We start from the raw sequence: 21150 nt of genomic DNA on the forward strand, positions 1-21150 counted from the left end.
TCATTACAATATAAAGAAACATTTCTTATAATACACATAAGACCACAATCATACATATTGTACATGTAATAGTTTGATAATGTACCCATTATTATTCAAAAATAAAAACACCCCGAACCCTGAGAACAATGTACAGAAAAAAAGCTAAGGAGAAGCTCCCCTTGTATCTGAACGCAACATATCATACAGAATAGGTCAAACTTTCAACCCCTATATTGAATAAGTATGCAGTTTATATACAGTAGGACCTCAGATCGGGAATCCAGGTTCTTTCTAAATGTTTGTAATTTTGCAATGTACTSGGGGGAAAGAGTTTAAACAATTATGGATAATATGGAGTATTTCCATGTATTGGTCAACTGGATATGGTTTAGACTCCACCTCTATCATGGACTCAGAAGGACAGCAGTTTATTAGTAAACATTCAACATAATCCTCCTTTTCTCTAGGCCAATTTAAGACCTAACACAGGGACACTGATGAATAGTCATTGACTGAAAATGCTGGATAAAGTGGTTCAGTGAAGGTGGACTGGAATGTGTGGAGGTGTGTCAGAGTAGACTAGGTAGAAGGACAGAATGCCTTGTGAGGAGTTCAGATACACCCCAACTCTGTCAGTGCTGGAAGAGGGGGTAGGTATGACCGTCTGCTCATTTTTGTGCCAGACAGAGAGTTTGAGGAAACCATGTTTGAGGAGTCTTAGGCTCCAGGATTTGTCATTGTAACCAAGCAAACAGTTATGCCCTTTTCCAACCCTGCTCATGTGTTTATATGCCACACCTACATGAAACCCTTTCCCACTACACTCTGCCTCCCAGTAACAGCACCCAGTCAGACCCTCTCTACACAGCACCTGAGGACAGTCATTAAATCTCTCTGTGTGAGGCAAACATAGATGATCATCATCCTCCGATGTCACAGTTCTTCCGTTGTTAGACAGAGAGAGCTTTTTGTGTGCTGTGTTAGGGTCCAGTGTGAGCGCACAGGCATCTGCAATAGAGGTTAGGAATCGGTATACATGCCAAGATTAATTTATGCATTTAGGAGACTAGAGAAGTTAATGATGAAAAACATACACTTCTTCAGGCCTGGTTTTAAGTAGCACTCTTCATTGTGTTCCACACTAAGGGAAGCAGAGGAACAGTGATTTAGTGACAGAAACAAGACTTTGGTTGTAACTCAGTGAAACCAGCACTAAATGGTTTCTCAGACACAGATTAAGCCTAGTTTTGGACTAAGGAGCACTTTCAAGTTACTTGATTTACTTTAGTATGAAGAGTGGATCGCCCAGTACATCAGAGAGCAGTCTCACTCCGTCTCCTGGGTGATTGTAGCTCAGATCCAGCTCTCGCAGGTGTGAGGGGTTTGATCTCAGAGCTGCAGCCAGAGAAGCACATCCTTCCATTGAGACAAGACAGCCAGAAAGCCTGCAAAAGGAAGACATCACTATTTTAAAAGCAGACTTCTACCTACTCATTTCACATATGTAAATGGTTAATTAATGAAATGGGCTGTGAATGACAATTTCATAATCTATTAAGTGAAATTCATAACTACCTCAGTGTCTCCAGTTCACAATGTTTATTCCCWAGTCCAGCAGAGAGCAGCTTCACTCCTGAATTGTGCAGGTTATTGTCACAGAGTACTAGCGTTCTCAGGTATGAGGGGTATGAACYTAGAGCTGAAGCCAAAGAAGCACAGCCTTCCTCTGTGATGCCACAGGATGAGATCCTGCAGGAAGAGTTCAGAGAAACCTTGAAAATATTAAATGGCACAATATTTGAGATTGTTTAAGGTGTAGTTAAAAGGTTAAACCTGTAAAAATGTCTACCTGCAACGAGCACCAAATGCCAGTTACATAGTAGTAGCAGAGGAATAGAAATCTACGAGTGCAAAACGTACTTTGTAGAACACTGTCTGATGGTGTAAAAATCAGCCTTTGTTGTGACTAGCCTGTCCGAATGTTGTGTGTGCAACTTCCTGTATTATGATTGGGTCTCGTTGGCGTGGTTGATAAGGTAAGATCCAGTACTAAGGCTGGGTTTACACAGGCAGCCCAATTCTGATCTTTTGCCCAATTATTGTTGACAGGCAGCCTGTCATTTCAGGTGTTTCAAGGCATTTTTTTCTCCAGGCTAATGATCCCGAAACGTTGGCGCATGTGCGTATCACATTCGGAGCTTCTGTTTATGCTCTACTTTACGCACATTCTCTGCTCTACTACTCTGGTGAATGGTTAGATCAAAGCTGAATCAATGTCTGCAAGATCGCATAATCATAACAGAATATAATAGTATTACTGTATGCTACTGTAAGACAAAAAACACATTTTTCTCCCATGTGGCCGAAACTCAACATTGTGCGCCACTATGCAAAATACACAGGTAAACTATGCTATGGTTTGTAAACACCATCTGCTAAAAAATGTGGTTACTGAACATCAAAAACACTGTATAACTCAAGAAAATCTAAATGCATACCCCCATAAACTGATTGAAGTCAAATGGTTGGTATGCAGATGCTGCATGGACATTATCAGTAAAACTTGAAGAATTATCATTCACGATTGACAGTGACAAATGTGAAGGGAAGGTAGAGTTGACAGGTCTAGCAAAAATGTCTAGCCAAATGACCACAAAACACGCCCACAAGGCCTTTTCGCCTCAATTTGTAGGGACATGGACTAGAGGTCGACCGATTAATTAGGGCTGATTTCATTTTTTTTTTATAACAATCGGTAATCGGCATTATTGGACGCTGATTATGGCCAATTACATTGCAATCCACGAGGAGACTGCATGGCAGTCTGTTTACCTGTTACGCGAGTGCAGCAAAGGAGCCAAGGTAAGTTGCTAGCTAGCATTAAACTTATAAAAAACTATTTTCACATAATCGTTGCAATCCTGCGTTGCATGTTAATTTATCATCGAATCACAGCCTACTTCAATTTCGCTAAACGGGTGATTTAACAAAAGCACATTAGTGAAAAAAAGCACCCTGTCCCTAACCATAAACATCAATGCCTTTCTTAAAATCAATACACAGAAGTATATATTTTTAAACCTGCATATTTAAGAAATTCATGTTAGCAGGCAAAATAGGAAAATTGTGTCACTTCTATTGCGTTCAGTGCAAGCAGAGTCAGGGTATATGCAGCAGTTTGGGCCACCTGGCTCTTTGCGAACTGTGTGAAGACCATTTCTTCCTAACAAAGACTAATTAAATTTGCCTGAATTTTACATAATTATGACATTGAAGGTTGTGCAATGTAACAACAATATTTAGATTTAGGGTTGCCACCCGTTTGATGAAATACGGAACGGTTCCGTATTTCACTGAAAGAATAAACGTTTTGTTTTCGAAATGATAGTTTCCGGATTTGACCATATTAATGACCAAAGGCTCATATTTCTCTGTGTTTATTATATTATAATTATGTCTATGATTTGATATAGCAGTCTGACTGAGCGGTGGTAGGCAGCAGCAGGCTCGTAGTCATTCATTCAGACAGCACTTTACTGCGTTTGCCAGCAGCTCTTAGCAATGCTTGAAGCACAGCGCTGTTTATGACTTCACGCCTATCGACTCCCGACATTAGGCTGGCAATACTYAAGTGCCTATAAGAACATCCAATAGTRAAAGGTATATGAAATACAAATGGGAGAGAAATAGTRGACGCATCATAATTCCTATCGTAACTACAACCTAAAACGAATTAACTGGGAATATTGAGACWCATGTTAAAAGGAACCACCAGCTTTCATATGTTCTGAGCAAGGAACTTAATCAGCTTTTTTACATGGCACAAATTGCACTTTTGCTTTCTTCTCCAACACTGTTTTTGCATTATTTAAACCAAATTTAACATGTTTCATTATTTATTTGAGACTAAATTGATTTTATGTATTATATTAGTTAAAATACAAAAGTGTTCATTCAGTATTGTTGTAATTGTCATTATTACAAATAAATATATTTTAAAAACTTTAAAAACTCCCTCACTCTCTTCGACCTCCACGAGAAAATTACCTATTTCTTTCCKGTTTGTTGGCTCCCCCGCGTGGGGGTTCATGCTCTCTGATTGGCTGTCACGTTGTTGGCCACTGACGAACATTGCGATTCTACAAGTAGAATGGTAGGTTCGTCGCTACCAGGTCGGCATGCTGCAGTTACCGCTTTTGTTCTAGCAAGAGAAAAGGAACGGCCTCCCACTGTGATAAGTACCTATCGGCAGTGAGAGCACGGTGTGTTTCATGCTTTAGTCAATCATTCCATAAGAGGTCGAGGTCTCTACCTTTTCTTTACTACTGAACACGCTTCTCTTTCTGAAAAAAAATGCACATACCTCAAAGTCTCCAATTTCTGTAGTCCAGCAGAGAGCAGTTTCACACCTGAATCTTGTAAATCATTGCCACCCAGGTCCAGCTCTTTCAAGTGTGATGAGGTTGAGCCAAGAGCAGACTCCAAAGCTGAACAACATTCCATTGTTAGATTGCATTGATTTAGCCTTAGGGAAAAAAATATACAGAATTATGGGTTATAGTCATAGCCTACTCCTGTCTATACAGAAATAAAAAAATCTTTCAAAATAGGCTACTACACCAGAAAGCATGATTTGGCCACAGAGGATCATTCGTTTTTTGGGAAAAAAATACACTGTGGATTGTTTTAAATCACATTGCCTACAAATCAGAAGGGCGAATTTGGGCAGTGCATGCTGAAAATACCAAATAGATTGTTGAGTTGCGACTGTCAATGAAAAGTGGAGGCCCAGCTAGGCATACTTTTATTTAACTAGTCAAGTCAGTTAAGAACAAGTTCTTATTTACAATGATCGCCTAGGAACAGTGGGATAACTGCCTTGTTCAGTGCAGAACGACAGATTCTTTACCTTGTCAAGTCGGGGATTCGATCTAGCAACCTTTCTGTTACTAGTCTAACGCTCTAACCACTAGGCTACCTGCCTCCTCTAACCACTAGGCTACCTGCCTCCTCTAACCACTAGCTACCTCGCCTCCTCAACCACTGCCTCTCTTCTAACTTCTTCCTTTGAAGGCTCCTCTGTCCTCCACTCGTTACCTGTATAATGCACCTGTTTGAACTTGTTATCAGTATAAAAGACACATGTCCACAACCTCAAACAGTCACACTCCAAACTCCACTATGCCAAGACAAAGAGCTGCAAAGACACCAGAAACAAAATTGTAGACCTGCACCGACTGAAAGCTGAATCTGCAATAGTAAGCAGCTTGGTTTGAAGAAATCAACTGTGGAGCAAATATTAGGAAATGGAAGACATACAAGACCACTGATAATCTCCTCCATCTGGGGCTCCACGCAAGATCTCACCCCGTGGGGTCAAAATGATCACAAGAACGGTGAGCAAAAATCCCAGAACCAACGGGGGGACCTAGTGAATGACCTGCAGAAGCTGGGACCAAAGTAACAAACTACCATCAGTAACACACTACGCCGCCAGGACTCAAATCCTGCAGTGCCAGACGTGTCCCCCTGCTTAAGCCAGTACATGTCCAGGCCCGTCTGAAGTTTGCTAGAGAGCATTTGGATGATCCAGAAGAAGATTGAGAATGTCATATGGTCAGATGAAACCAAAATATAACTTTTGGTAAAAAACACCAACTCTTGTTTTGGGACAAAGAATGCTGAGTTGCATCCAAGAACACCATACCTACTGTGAAGCATGGGGTAAACACATCATGCTTTGGGCTGTTTTCTGCAAAGAGACCAGGACGACCTGATCCGTGTAAAGGAAAGAATGAATGGGCCATGTATCGTGAGATTATTAGTGAAAACCTCTTCCATCAGCAAGGCATTGAAGATGAAACGTGACGGTCTTTCAGCATGACAATGATCCCAAACACACTGCCGGGCAACGAAGGAGTGCTTCGTAAGAAGCATTCAAGGTCCTGGAGTGGCCTAGCCAGTCTCCAGATCTCAACCCATAGAAAATCTTTGGAGGGAGTTGAAAGTCCGTGTTGCCCAGCAACACCCCAAAAATCACTGCTCTAGAGGAATCTGCATAGGAATGGGCCAAAATACCAGCAACAGTGTGTGAAAACCTTGTGAAGACTTACAAAAACGTTGACCTCTGTCATTGCCAACTAAGGGTTATAACAAAGTATTGAGAAACTTTTGTTATTACCAAATACTTATTTCCACCATAATTGCAAATTAATTCATTAAAAATCCTACAATGTGATTTTCTGGATTTTTCCCCTCATTTTGTCCATAGTAAAGGTAGTACCTATGATGACAATTACAGGCCTCTCTCATCTTAAGTGGGAAACTTGCACAATTGGGTGCTGACTAAACTTTTTTGCCCACTGTATACACACACAGTTGAAGTCGGAAGTTACATAAACCTTAGAAAAACCAATACATTTAAACTCAGTTTCACAATTTCTGACATTTAATCCTAGTAAGAATTCCTGTGTCAGTGAGATCACCACTTTAAGAATGTGAAATGTCAGATAGAGAAGAATTATTTATTTCAGCTTTTATTTATTCATCACATTCCCAGTGGGTCAGAAGTTTCATACACTAATTCGTATTTGGTAGCATTACCTTTAAATTGTTTAACTTGGGTCAAACATTTTGGTAGCCTTCCACAAGCTTCCCACATAAGTTGGGTGAATTTTGGCCAATTCTTCCTGACAGAGCTGGTAACTGAGTCAGGTATGTAGGCCTCTTTGCTCGGAAACGTTTTTTCAGTTCTGCCCACAATTACTATAGATTGAGGTCAGGGCTTTGTGATGGCCACTCCAATACCTTGACTTCGTTGTCCTTAAGCCAATGCCACAACTTTGAAGTATGCTTGGGGTTGTCCATTTGGAAGACCCATTTGCGACCAAGCTTTAACTTCCTGACTGATGTCTTGAGATGTGTGTTCAATATATCCACATAATTTCCACCCTCATGATGCATCTATTTTGTGAAGTGCACCAGTCCCTCCTGCAGCAAAGCACCCCCACAACATGATGCTGCCACCCTGTGCTTCACGGTTGAGATGATGTTCTTTGGCTTGCAAGCCTCCTCTTTTCCTCAACATAACGATGGTCATTATGGCCAAACAGTTCTATTTTTGTTTCATCAGACCAGAGTACATTTCTCCAAAAAGTATGATCTTTGCAGTTGCAGAATTCAGTTGCAAACCGTATAGTCTGCTTTTTTTTTATTGCGGTTTTGGAGCAGTGGCTTCTTCCTTCTGAGCGGCCTTTCAAGATGTCGCTACAGGACTCGTTTTACTGTGGATATAGATACTTTTGTACCCATTTCCCAGCATCTTCACAGGTGTTTGCTGTTCTGGGATTGATTTGCACTTTTCACACCAAAGTACATTCATCTCTAGGAGACAGAACGAGTCTCCTTCCTGAACGGTATGACGGCTGCGTGGTCCATGGTGTTTATACTTGCGTACTTTGTTTATACAGTAATGGTATTGAGACATTTAATTGCTTCCCAAGGATTAACCAGACTTGTGGAGGTACACATTTTTTTGCTGAGGTCTTGGCTGATTCTTTGATTTTCCATGATGTCAAGCAAAGAGGCACTGAGTTTGAAGGTAGGCCTTGAAATACATCCACAGGAACCCTCCAATTGACTCAAATTATGTCAATTAGCTATAGAAGCTTCTAACAATACATAATTTTCTGGAATTTTCCAAGCATTACAAGCACAGCTCAACTTAGTGTATGTAAACTTCTGACCCACTGGAATTGAGATACAGTGAAATAATCTGTATGTAAACAGTTGTTGGAAAAATGACTTGTGTCATTCACAAAGTAGATGTCCTAACCGACTTGCCAAAACTATAGTTTGTTAACAAGAAATTTGTGGAGTGATTGAAAATGTTGTTTTAATGACTACAACCTAAGTGTATGTAAACTTCCGACTTCAACTGTATATATTATTTTTATCCCCCGTTCCCACAGGATGCTTTTTGGTAGGCCATCATTGTAAATAAGAATTTGTTCTTTCCTGACTTGCCTCGTTAAATAAAAAAASAATCATAAATATCCCCGGTGATGGCGGTAGATGAATGGCACGACAATGGGCCTCAGGTTCGCTTCACAGTATCTGTGTGCATTCAAATTGCCATCAATAAAATGCAATTGTGTTTGTTGTCCGTAGGTTATGCCAGCCCATACCATAACCCCACCGCCATCATGGGGCACTCTGTTCACAACGTCAACATCAGTAAACTGCTCGCCCACATGACGCAATACACGCTGCCTGCCATCTGCCCGGTACAGTTGAAGCCAGGATTTATCTGTGAAGAGCACACTTATTCAGCATGCCAGTGGCCAARGAAGGTGAGCATTTGCCTACTGAAGTTGGTTACAACGCCAAACCTGCAGTCAGGTCAAGACCCTGGTGATGACAACGAGCACGCAGATGAGCTTCCCTTAGACGGTTTCTGACAGTTTCTGCAGAAATTATTTGGTTGTGKAAACCCACAGTTTCATCAGCTGTCCGGGTGGCTGGTCTCAGACGATCCCGCAGGTGAAGAGGCCGGATGTGAAGGTCCTGATCTGGAGTGGTTTCACATGGTCTGTGGTTGTGAGGCCGGTTGGAAGTACTGCCAAATGATCTAAAARGACGTTGGAGGTGGCTTTTGGTAGAGAAATGAACAATCAATTCTCTGGCAATCGCTCTGCTGGACATTCCTGCAGTCAGCATGTCAATTGCACACTCCCTCAACTTGAGACATCTGTGGCATTGTGTTGTGTTACAAAAAAGTTGACTTGTATTGTCCCCAGCACAAGGTGCACCTGTATAATGATCATGCTGTTTAATCAGCTTCTTGATATGCCACACCTGTCAGGTGGATGGATTATCTTGGCAAAGGAGAAATGCTCACTAAAAGGAATGTAAACAAATTTGTGCACAGAATGAGAGAAATAAGCTTTTTGTGCGTATGGAACATTTCAGGGATCTTTTATTTCAGCTCATGAAACTACAGGACCATGCTGCGTTTATATTTTTGTTCAGTGTAAAAGGGCAACATTTTCCCGAGGGTGCAGTGAGAACCAATGGGTTGGACGATACTTCTCATCAATCATCTTTTWAAAAAAGTATACTTAACTGGAAATCAACCAATTCTAAGTCYTTAACAAACAGGTAAAATGCTTTATTATCTAAAAATTGGAAGTGCGTGGGCTACGGAGAGAAACAAAGTGATGAGGGCGCTGGATATAGAGGTGTGTGCTAATGGATCTGGGCAGGTGTGATGTAGTTGATGTTGTCATTTGTATGCTTCTAAAATATATTTAAAAAAGGAATAGTGGGCCATCTTAAGTCTGCAAATGTGATGAATATTGGCTTACCCAAACTTGTAACTCACACGCTGCCTAAGGTAATAGTCTACACACATACTGTAATTACACCTAAATGTGGAACGAACAAACAACATTTGCTCACCTCAAGATCTTCAGTTTACAGCGTTGACTACACAACCCATCACAGAGCAGATCCATATGGGAGTGCTGCAAGTCATTGTAACTCAGGTCCAGCTTTCGCAGTAAGTTTGTTGACTTTATAGCTGAGGCCACTACTCCCCAAGACCTCTCTGTGAGGTTACAGCCAGCAAGTCTACAACGACAGAGCAAATACATTTAAACTAACCTCTACAAATGTGTAGGTACAGTGCATTCAGAAAGTATTAAGACCCCTTCCCRTTTTCCACATTTTGTTACATTACAGCCTTATTTTTAAATGGATTAAATACATTTTTTCCTCATCAATCTACACACAACGACAAGGCGAAAACAGGTTTAGAATTTTTTGCAAATGTATTAAAAATAAAAAACAGAAATACCTTTATTTACATAAGTATTCAGACCATTCGCTATGAGATTCGAAATTGAGCTCAGGTGCATCCTGTTTCCATTGATCATCCTCAAGATGTTTCTACAACTTGATTGGAGTCCACCTGTCATAAATTCAATTGATTGGACATGATTTGGAAAGGCAAACACCTGTCTATATAAGGTCACACAGTTGACAGTGCATGTCAGAGCAAAAACCAAGCTGAGGTCGAAGGAATTGTCCGTAGAGCTCAGGGACAGGATTGTGTCGAGGCACAGATCTGGGGAAGGGGAAGAAAACATTTCTGCAGCATTGAAGGTCCCCAAGAACACAGTGGCCTCCATCATTTTTAAATGGAAGAAGTTTAGAACCACCATGACTTTTCCTAGAGCTGGCCACGCGGACAAACAGGGGAMAAGGGCCTTGGTCAGGGAGGTGACCAAGAACCCGATGGTCATTCTGACAGAGCGCCAGAGTTCCTCTGTGGAGATGGGAGAACCTTCCAGAAGGACAACCATCTTTGCAGCACTCCACCAATCAGGACTTTATGGTAGAGTGGCCAGACAGAAGCCACTCCTTAGTAAAAGGCACATGACAGCCACTTGGAGTTTGCCAAAAGGCAATTAAAGGACTCAGACCATGAGAAACAAGATTCTCTGGTCTGATGAAACCATGATTGAACTCTTTGGCCTGAATGCCAAGCGTAACGTCTGGAGGAAACCTTGCACCATGGTGGTGAAGCATGGTGGTGGCAGCATCAAACTGTGGGGATTTTTTTCAGAGGCGAGGACTGGGAGATTAGTCAGGATCGAGAGAAAGATGAACGGCGCAAAGTACACAGAGATCCTTGATGAAAACCTGCTCCAGGGCGCTCAGGATCTCGGAAGGTGAACCTTTGCCCCCAGTCTAACAGGACAACGACCCTAAGCACACAGCCAAGACAACGCAGGAGTGGCTTCGGGACAAGTCTCTGAATGTCCTAGAGTGGCCCAGCCAGAGCCCGGACTTGAATTCGATCAAACATCTCTGGAGACCTGAAAATAGCTGTGTGGCGACACTCCCCATCGAACCTGACAGAGCTTGAGAGAATGTGCAGAGAAGAATGAAACTCCCCAAATAGAGGTGTACCAAGCTTGTAGCGTCATACCCTAGAAGACTCGAGGTGCTTCAAAGTACTGAGTAAAGGGTCTGAATAATTATGTAAATGTGCAAAGTTTTTTTTATACATTTGCAAACATTTCTAAAAACCTGTTTTTGCATTGCAGTTGTGGGGTATTGTGTGTAGATTGAGGGCAAAAAACAATTCAATACATTTTAGAATAAAGGCTCTAACGTAACAAAATGTGGAAAAAGACAAGGGGTCTGAATACACTGTATGTGCATAATTAGCTTAACACTCACAAAGCGTTTCTGCAGTACTTGATAAGTGGAATCAGCCTCTTTCGTCCCTCCTCACAAGTGTTGAACTTCTTTAGGTCAAGCTCATCCAGAATCTCCCTTGACATCAGCACAGTAGCCAGAGTTGTGCATTTAGCAGGTGAGAGCTTTGTTCCTCCACGATTTCCTGACCTCAGGTACGCTTCAACCTCTTCAGTAAGTGTATTGTCATTTATTTCAGCCAAACAGTATACAAGGTTAATGGATCTCTCAGGGGAGTTGTGCAACCMCAGCTGTTCCTTTATGTAAAACTTTGTTTCTTCAACACTATCTGCATAGCTCTCCGTCTCTGACAGTAGGTCTTGTAGGAGTCTCTGATTGGAGTCCAGTGAAAGGCCAAGAAGGAAGCGGAGCATAAGGTCCAGATGTCCATTCACACTCTGCAAGGCATTGCGCAATGCACTCTTCAGTAACACATGAAAGGATGGTTTTTCATGTAGAACCAGCTCTGAAGACTCAGAGCCAGACACTTCTTCAGCCTCATCATCATTGAATGACTCCGAGTGTTCCTCAGGCTCTTCCTCCAGAGTTGAGTTGTCTTCAATAGTGGACTCTAGACTTTCTCCAGACTCATCACTCTGCGAAGCATCTGAATGGTCTCCGTTATCGCCCAACAAAGCCGCAGAACCTTCTTCCAGGTCCTCCTCAACAAACCTCTTATGGAGGAAAGACTCCAACACACAAAGGTTATCGGTTGTGTAGCAGTAGAGTAAATACAGAGCGGCAAAGTACTCCTGGATGGTGAAATGCACGAAGCAGTAGACTTTCTCGCAGTAGAGCCCATCTTCTTGTTTAAAGATTTCTGTGCACAATCCAGATTGCACTGAAGCTACATTGATGTCAAGGCCACACTCTATCAGATCCTTCTCATAAAATATGAGATTGCTTTTATTCAGGTGTTCAAAAGCTAGCTTGGCCAGCTTTAGAATGATCTCTTTATCTGATTCTTTGATCCTCCGTGCATCTGTCTCATTGCTGTTATGATACTTCTGGTTCTTCAGGTTTGTCTGAATGAGCACGAAGTGTGTGTACATCTCAGAAAGGGTTTTAGGGATTTCTTTGCAGTCATTTGTCAACATCTCCCCTAGAACCATAGCAGTGATCCAGCAGAAGACTGGAATCTGGCACATGATGTTGAGGCTCCTTTTTGTCTTTATGTGGGAGATGATTCGATTGGCCAGGTTTGCATCCGAACAGAATCTCTTCCTGAAGTACTCCTCCTTCTGTGAGTCATTGAACCCACGCACTTCTGTCATCTGTGTTATGTTCTTCCTGGGGATCTGATTTGCTGCTGCTGGTCGGGAGGTTATCCAGAGGCAAGCACTGGGTAGCAGATTCCCCTTAATGAGATTTGTCAATAGCACATCAATGGGCGCTTCTTCTGCCATGTCAAACAATATCTTGTTTCGGTTGAAATCCAGTGGAAGTTGGCTTTCATCCAGACCATCGAAGATAAACAGAACTTGACAACCTGCAATTTTCTTTGCATCCTCTATTTCTCTAAGTTCATCGTGGAAGCTACACAGAAGGCCATGAAGACTGAACTGTTTTTCGACCAAATTCAATTCCCGGAATGGAAGCAGAAATATAAAATCCAGATGCGGATTGGCTTTTCCTTCTGCCCAGTCAAGGATGAACTTTTGGACAGTGACTGTTTTCCCGATCCCAGCAATGCCCTTGGTCATCACAGTTGTGATTATTCTGTCCTCTCCAGGTAAAGGTTTAAAGATGTTGTTGCAGTTGACAGGAGTGTCTTCTGATGTGCATGTTCTGGATTCTGTCTCAATCTGCAACACCTCATGTTTGTTACAGAGCCCTTCGGTCTCTCCTGCTGTGATGTAGAGTTTTGTGTAAATATTGTTGAGAAGAGTTTTATTTCTGGCGTTGCCTTCAAACAGGTGTTTATAGCGGCTTTTCAGTCTGGATTTATGCTTCTCTTTGATTCTCTGTAGGAGAGCATTCTCTGCAAGGACAAAGGTACAAGGACACAAAACACACAGGTTAAAAAAAAGGTACTGTATGTGATGACCACCAGTTGAAAAGCACACAAATGAAATAATCACATTGCCAAATCACCACATGATATCTACTTAGCAGTAGGAAGTCTTCTATGTGCCTGCTTTGCTGTAACTTGGATGTGCACCAGGTACAGGGTGTCAGGCCACCCTTCACTTACTGTAGAAACAGGACGGAAACACACAATCAGTTTATGGTGCTAAAATGAAATGTTGAGGATAAATGCTGAGTCCATTTGATCCAGTTAAGGATACTGTAAAAACCTACTACCACTACGACTGCAAGTACACTAATCATTTACATAATACACTAATCTATAAAGTGTTCGAAAAATGTATGTCTTACCCTTGATCACTGCTTTGTGGAGCCACTGACAAGTCCCCTGGAATATACAAAACATAAACATTGCTTAGGATACAAATCATTTGGAATTTGAGTGGCACATTCCATATGAAGAAAAAAATAAGCAAAGCACAAGGTCTACCTAATGAAACTAATGTTATCAATGAGTAATTATAAAATGTCATGAAGTTACTGTTTTAAATGTATTCAGATGCTAATTAGAATCATAACAGATACACTTACTGCTCTGCTGAGATGACACGTTAATATTAACAGAGCCCAAAATATAGTTGTTGTTGAGGTGTGGTGCAACGTTAGTGCCTCCAGACTGGGCTGTGTAGGAATGTCCAAAAGCATGTGCTGGTAACATGAGGGATGGGGAGGAGGAGACTGGTGGAATGGATGACAGGAGAGGAGGGCCCAGTGAAAGAGGATGGGGGGGGGGACGTGTGGTGAAACAGAGGATGACAGAGAGGAAAGGTGAGGATGAGTAAGATGTGGAAGGTGGGGTTGCCGTGGTGAAACGGAGGAATGGAGAGGCTGGCAGTTCGATGAAAAGGAAGAGGATGGGAGTGAAGCTTGTGTCTGCTCAGTGGTAGGTTGATCTCCTAGACCTAGAGAGAGGAAAGAGAGTTGGATACTACATACTTGTCACTTACAAAAACTGACTTAGGGATAGCCCCCTTTGTTAAACTTTTCACCTAAAATGACATACCCAAATCTAACTGCCTGTAGCAAGGATATGCATATTCTTGGTACCATTTGAAAGGAAACACTGAAAATTTTGGAAATGTGAATTGAATGTAGGAGAATAACACAATAGATCTGGTAGAAGAAAATACAAAGGGAAAAAAACATGMTTTTTTTTCTACCACCACCTTTGAAATGCAATAAAGGTCCCAGTTCTAGCCATCACTCTGGTTGTAATTCRGATTGTGTCCACAAGATGGCAGCAGTGTATGTGAGTTTCAGACGGATAACTTGATGTATGAGCGAACTACATGACATTTAGTGTGAAGTCACCCAGGTACATTTGGGCGAATCGTGAAGGAGACATCTGTATTCATATTACATTTTTCTGCAAGAATATCGTCAAATCTGTATACTTGGACTTTGATTTAGCTTTTCCAGTATTAGTAGCCATATTATAAGTTCAACATTTGCAAAACAACCAGTTTTCATAACTTCATAACTCTGAATATCCTTATAATTTTTGTCCAAAAGGAAAAGGCATGCTGTCGCAAAAGGTTAGCAGCTACATTTTGCGACAGATACAGGGTTTCTGCGCTTATTTGACAAAGCTAGAGTCGATCAAGTGAAGAACGCCCGCGTCATCGGCGTGCCATGAAGGCGTCGCTCTTTGACCAAATGTGGTGTCCTATAGGATATACTACACTCCTAATGATATAGTGAAGTCTGGTTACGTTCTAGGATCTCTGAGGAATACATACYAACGTGATTTGACCGGTTTAAACTACGTTTAGGGTTAGATTTTCACAGATTCTTTGAAAATTGAACGAGTGGAAATACAAAATCGATTGTGCATGCTATATGGACCTTTTTAGGGTATGAAAAAGGATTTTATCTAACAAAACTTCATGTTATCTCTGGGATGATAAATCAGAGCAAGATTTCAGACTAAGTACACATTTCATCTTCAGAGGTGAATTTATCAAACCTATCGCGGTGAAAAGTGTTTTTGTTTTTAGGAGCTCTCAAACAATAGCATGGCATTTTTTCCGCAGTAATAGCTACTGTAAATTGGACAGTGCAGTTCTATTAACAAGAATTTAAYCTTTCAGTCGATATAAGACACTTATATGTACCGACATTTGTTGTTTCTCTAAAATTTGCAATCGTGACAAAGCGCTGCATGATTTACAACTGTCCCGTTGACGGGACGCCTATCCCTAAGAAGTTTTCATTTGAAATGGCTTACTCCTTTCCCTGTTGCTTGAGGGTGGGTCGTTGCGTTCTTGTGGTATCTGTCCAGGCGTGTCAATGAGGGGGGAACTCTTAGGGCTCTCCCTACACTGGAGACAGGATGCTGATGTTGGACAAGACCTGCCAAACATCTTCCCAATACATGGCTTGGTGCCAAGATTCTTCTTCCACTCAGGTTTCTGCAACAATAAGCGTGAATAAGACTACATAAAATGTTATTGGTAAAGTTATTGGTATTGCTTGAAAAGTTGTTAGAAAGAAGTTATGCTTTTTAGCCAAATCTACTGAATCTTTTAGAAAATGGATGACTGACGACATCATTGTTTATATGACACTTGTTGAGAAATCTGCAATTCATTGACAGATATAACATGTTTAATCATCAACATAAGTGGTAATATGGGCTTAAGTAATGCGTTACAAAGTTACATTGTAAATACAGGAAATAAGCAATACACATACAATTAAGAGAATAAATTAAATGTTCCATTAACCTTAGATTTACAGAGAGCCATTGACTGACCTTTGCCATGGRGCGTCTCTTTTTGCCACGACCCGTCTTTGCAATGGACCCTCTCTTTTTGTTGTTCATGGTGTCCTCCTCCAAAACGTGTTTTGACAGGCTGCGACCAGTTTCCCCCTCTTGTCTATTTCATAGAGGCGGGGGGGATCAACAGTACCATACAATCGAATGTTCATTATGCTTGGGAAAACAATTTGCATGCAGTCTCTCATCTGTAGCTTATATGGGTCATTCTCATGTCATTTTTCACGTGATTTTCTCTTGGATCACTGAGATTAGGATCTGTACATATCTATTTCCTAATAGTTTTTTTAATGAGATATGTATTTTACCACAAAATCATCATTAACAGTTTCATAGTCCAAAAAAGTAAACAAATCCATTTCTAATATATATATATATTTTACATTGCTCCCTTATGAAAAGGCTTGAGTTAAATATAACATTGAAAAATACAAATTAAATTACAATTTTTTATTTAAATTAAATTTTCCCAATTTGAGCGTTTTAGACGTTTTGGTATTGAGAATGCCAAGTGGCATTAAGGGGGTGTTTGAAAATAGGAACCTCATGCTGATGGCATTTAAGTGAATAAATTAACTTAAAGATGCACTATGCAGAAATCGCTACACCATTTCCTGGTTGCTAAAATTCTAATAGTTCACCTAATTTTAGTTTGTGACAAAACAAGCAGTCATTGTGTAGAGAATCATTGTACCATCTAAACCACTGAAATATCCTTCTATAACCAAAAATATTGTATATTCAGCTGTTTGAACACAAAAAGGAAACATAGAAATAATACACATAGAACAGATCTACCACTTAGACTTGCTTTCAACTGGAATGAAAGACCTATAACTCACATTTCTATGTGAATTTGGTCAGGAATCCCAAAAAGTTACATATTGTAGCTTTAACTTGTGCTCATCTAAGGACTACTCCTGGGGATGATGCATCATGGGTGAATACGTTTTTARAGAAACTTGAAAAAGTGTCACGGTAATGTAAAATTCAACTAGTATACAATTTTTATGATTTATGGACAAACTACCACCATTTTTTTTTGTGTTAAATGAAAATAAAGTAACATTTTATTTAGAGTGAAAATGTACAAAATAATATTCAATAAGACACTTAGCCAAGTGTCAGAATAATAGTTGATTTTTGCCAATGCATCATGGTTTTGTAACTCAATTTCCTACAGACTGGTTTCATTAGAGAGAGATCCAACCAAATCATGAGAAAAATATATTTTTGTTAACTGACACATTGGAAAGAATTAACAAAAAAACTGCGCAAACTAGAATGCTATTTGGCCCTGAACAGAGAGTACACAGAGGCAGAATACCTGACCACTGTGACTGACCCAAAATTAAGGAAAGCTTTGATTATGTACAGACTTAGTGAGCATAGTCTTGCTATTGAGGCCGCTGTAGGCAGACCTGGCTCTCAAGAGAAGACTGGCTATGTGCACACTGCCCACAAAATGAGGTGGAAACTGAGCTGCACTTCCTAACCTCCTGCCAAATGTATGACCATAGAGACACATATTTCCCTCAGATTACTGTTGATAATTGATATGGAAGAAGGTGAGCCGGTCAAGGATCGATTCAGACAAGGTGATAAATTGTATGACAAGCGACAGTTTAATTATGAGTAAAGATATCTGGTACAAGCGTATACGGTCTCGTTCCTTTAGCTCATAGAGAACCTCCAGAAAAAGCCCAGATAACAGAGTGCATAGACATTTTATACAAAGATAGAAAGTAGGTTGAGTCTGGAAGTTCTTGTCCTCTGGTTGGTTCTGGACAGGTTGTTGTCTTCTCAGATTGGTCCTGATGAGCTGGGCGTCATCCTTCTGAGTCTTATAGCAAAAGTTCTTTGTTATCAAATGTTCAGCTAAGCAGGAGATTTTGTGTGTGCGTAGTCAGCCCTCTGTCCTTTGTTATGTGTGTGTGTCTCATTATTTCGTGAAATGCGGACCCAAGCACTCTTTTGATCAAAGCCTTTCCTTATCAGTGTTTATGAAAGGTTTACGTCAGCCCTCTGTCCTTGGGTTGTGTGTGTGTGGGTCTCTGTATCTGTTTATAAGTGTGTGAGAAACCCTGCTTAGAAAGAAGTTAGTTATAACAATGTAATAGCAATATGCTTGTGTTATTTTAAATGGTATTTATTACATTAACACAAACCCACAAAGAAATTGAAAACAAATCCAATTTTGATCAACTCCCATATCTATTGGGTGAAATACCAGTGTGCATCACACTCAGACTCAGTCAGTCTAAAAGAGCGCGAACTGTYCGGCGCAAACATCACCACACGACACAACAGGAACTAGCTCTCTAGACAAATAAGTAGTCCAGATAGCTAGCATATGAGTAGTGGAATGGAAGAGAWAGTGTTGGCATCTGCGAGACAATCTAACGTTTACAATAAGTAACCTAGTTCACTTTTTGGACATATTGCAACAGTGAAAAAAATGCAGCGTGTAGACTGCAGAAGCAACTTACCCGAACAGGCTACTGTCCTCGTCCAAAGCGGGATTTGTACTGTACTTTCATTTCCAAGTCAATTTGCTTTGCATATCCCTTCAATGTATGTTTACTCGTCAACTATTATGATAAAGACTTGTATAAGACATTCCAGCTAAATTCACCGGTGGTACACATTTCGGGATTCATTTTATTCCAGGAATGCAATACAACCACACAAAAAAAAAAAAAATTATAGTAAAGGGGCGCGGTTTACAGACTGCATTTCCTTGCCAGAAACGAACGGCCATCTGAATACTCGTCTCCCGGTTTACCTCCAATGATTCATATATACACTAGATTACTTATAGGGGGCGCTGTGTTGAAATCAAATCACCGAGTACGACAGGCGTAAACCCCATTCCCAACAAAGCAGAGTTAATTAAAAAGTAAGAAATATTTGCTAAAGGAAATAGTAACACAAAAAAATATATTTTAATTTAACACTTTTTGGGTCACTACATATTGATGTGTTATTTCATATGTCTTATTATTCTACAATGTAGAAAATAGTAAAAATAAAGAAAAACCCTTGAATGAGTAGGTGTGTCCAAAGTTGACTGGTACTGTATATAAAAACATTTTCCTTAAAATATCATTTTTAGAGATGACTAATGTCACTGTCCCCACTATCCCCCCAATAAATGTAATTTAAATACTGTAGAATTTCATTCATTCCTATGGAGGACTGCTCCTATTAAGGAGTGCAAATATGGCTGACCAGTGGCTTCAAACCTACCAATGGCCAATACATAGCATCAGTAATCCAGGGTTTGTAATCCAGGGTTTGTACACATTGGTTGCAAACCACAATGTAACAATGTCCCAGAATAAAAAAAGTCAGTGTAAGTGAATTTTTTCATATTTCTGCAACTTTTAACCTAAATCCAATGACATGGTTCATTTTMGGGGGGTTTTCACATTGATTGACAACTCAACCAAATGTAAATCAAAACGTTGAACTSATGTCTGTGCCTATAGGCTATATAGAATTAGTGTGTAGCATCATAGTGAAGCACATTTTAATTATGGTAGGAGGACGCTAGGAATTAGGATTCCGTAAAACCAGTCCAGCAGGGCATTAGTGCCAGTCTATCCCTTCACTCATCATGAAAGTCCTATGCAAATAAAGTCAACCTCAGTGATGACATAATTACTAATGGACTTCCCCTCACAATGAATTCACATATGACTACATTCCTACTTTCCTTTCCTACTAGTCCATAGATAGCCATTACTTTTAAGTGACATTGTAGAAAGGCCATATCTTTTCACAGTTTATAGTAGCAAAATAAAGGGGAACTAGCTCTGTATAATATCAAGGCCTATAGGCAGGTAATTTGACCTGGAGGTTAATCTAATCCATGTGATGTGGTTTAGCCTAGCTAGCTGCAGAAGCTGTGGTCTAATAGCACTCCAATGACAATCTGGTGATTGGGAGTTATCACTTCAAACCTCACTCAGGACTAGACTTACGAATATGTTCTGGTGGTGAGTCTGCCTGTCTGTATTTCTGCATCTGCGTGATACTTTGTTGATATGTTCATAATATTCATATGAACAAAGGATACACATTCCTTCAATTCTTTCAATGCACTTTGTAATAGTTTGGTCACAAAATGTGGCTCTGTTGCTGGCTGTGAATTCACCCATGTTTTGCCTCTGGTGCACAATGTCCTACCGAATTCATAGGCAAAACATTTGCGCAGCAATTATAATTATCTCTTCCTTATTTAAATTAGACTCCGAAACTGGCGCATCTGAAGTGTTGGCCCCCATGTTTCATGAGCTGTAGCATGTGGATAAAATTAAAGTCATCATTTGTGGGGTCCCTAACACTTAACCATATCGACTACACTATGTTTGCTTTTACTCTTCTCTGAACAGCTGACTTATCAGAAAAAAAGTAAACATTACTTTCTTTGGAAAATAGCAAACTTGTGAGTCCTGTCAACAGTTGTTGGCTCCAGCCAGATGTCATTGAGTGTAGTGGTCAGCAGAGGGCGCCAGAAGACACGTTCTCTTTTGCCACACAACGTCCTCAATGCCTCATCGTGGCGAGCTCAAAGTCAACAAAACATTTGTACCTTCAAATTCGGAATGCAGTATGCACCCCTTGGTAAAGCTAGGTTCTCTGCTAGTAGCTTAGGGTCCGGTAAAAATGTGGCCTTTATAACCGCATRTCATGCAATTCTACATAATTTTACGTGACTGGAGAATTTGGCAGAATATTTTTTAATACCGCACAAATGATCGAAATGACAGGCTTCTTTGACACTGACAAACGCGGGAAAACAGAATCTGAGATCAATAAAAACGACATTGAATTCATCAATAGCCTAGGCGTGTGGACACATATTATTGGCTACAATATGAGGAAATTATAGGACTAAACATGCCTTCCAGTTTTACTGGCTCACCCAATGAAGCGCAGCTCACTCGCTGGTGATGGCCGATGCGTTCCTGCCAAAAGCCCATATCTCGCGCTCGTCTTACTTTGTAAAACAATATTTGGAAGTTTATAAA

At 40.5% G+C, this 21150-nt stretch overlaps 1 protein-coding gene and 1 long non-coding RNA gene across 2 annotated transcripts; both read right to left on the minus strand.

Moving 5' to 3' along the window:
• Positions 1-391: 391 nt before the first annotated feature.
• LOC111949424 (protein NLRC3-like) lies at positions 392-13042 on the minus strand. The gene is made up of 7 exons (XM_070434229.1): positions 11230-13042; positions 9442-9612; positions 4346-4507; positions 1558-1731; positions 1266-1427; positions 1077-1123; positions 392-990 (listed from the first exon to the last, which is right to left on the minus strand). Exons 1-7 carry the CDS (start codon positions 12948-12950, stop codon positions 518-520), a joined length of 2910 nt encoding a protein of 969 aa, XP_070290330.1. The 5' UTR covers positions 12951-13042; the 3' UTR covers positions 392-517.
• Positions 13043-13988: 946 nt separating this feature from the next.
• LOC139022833 (uncharacterized) lies at positions 13989-20161 on the minus strand. Its single transcript, XR_011473888.1, has 4 exons — positions 18604-20161; positions 16091-16214; positions 15563-15746; positions 13989-14237 (listed from the first exon to the last, which is right to left on the minus strand). It is a non-coding gene; the product is annotated as an uncharacterized lncRNA (long non-coding RNA).
• Between the last annotated feature and the right edge of the window lie 989 nt (positions 20162-21150).

The sequence above is a fragment of the Salvelinus sp. IW2-2015 genome, linkage group LG22, assembly GCF_002910315.2.
Source record: "Salvelinus sp. IW2-2015 linkage group LG22, ASM291031v2, whole genome shotgun sequence".
Lineage (NCBI taxonomy): Eukaryota > Metazoa > Chordata > Actinopteri > Salmoniformes > Salmonidae > Salvelinus > Salvelinus sp. IW2-2015.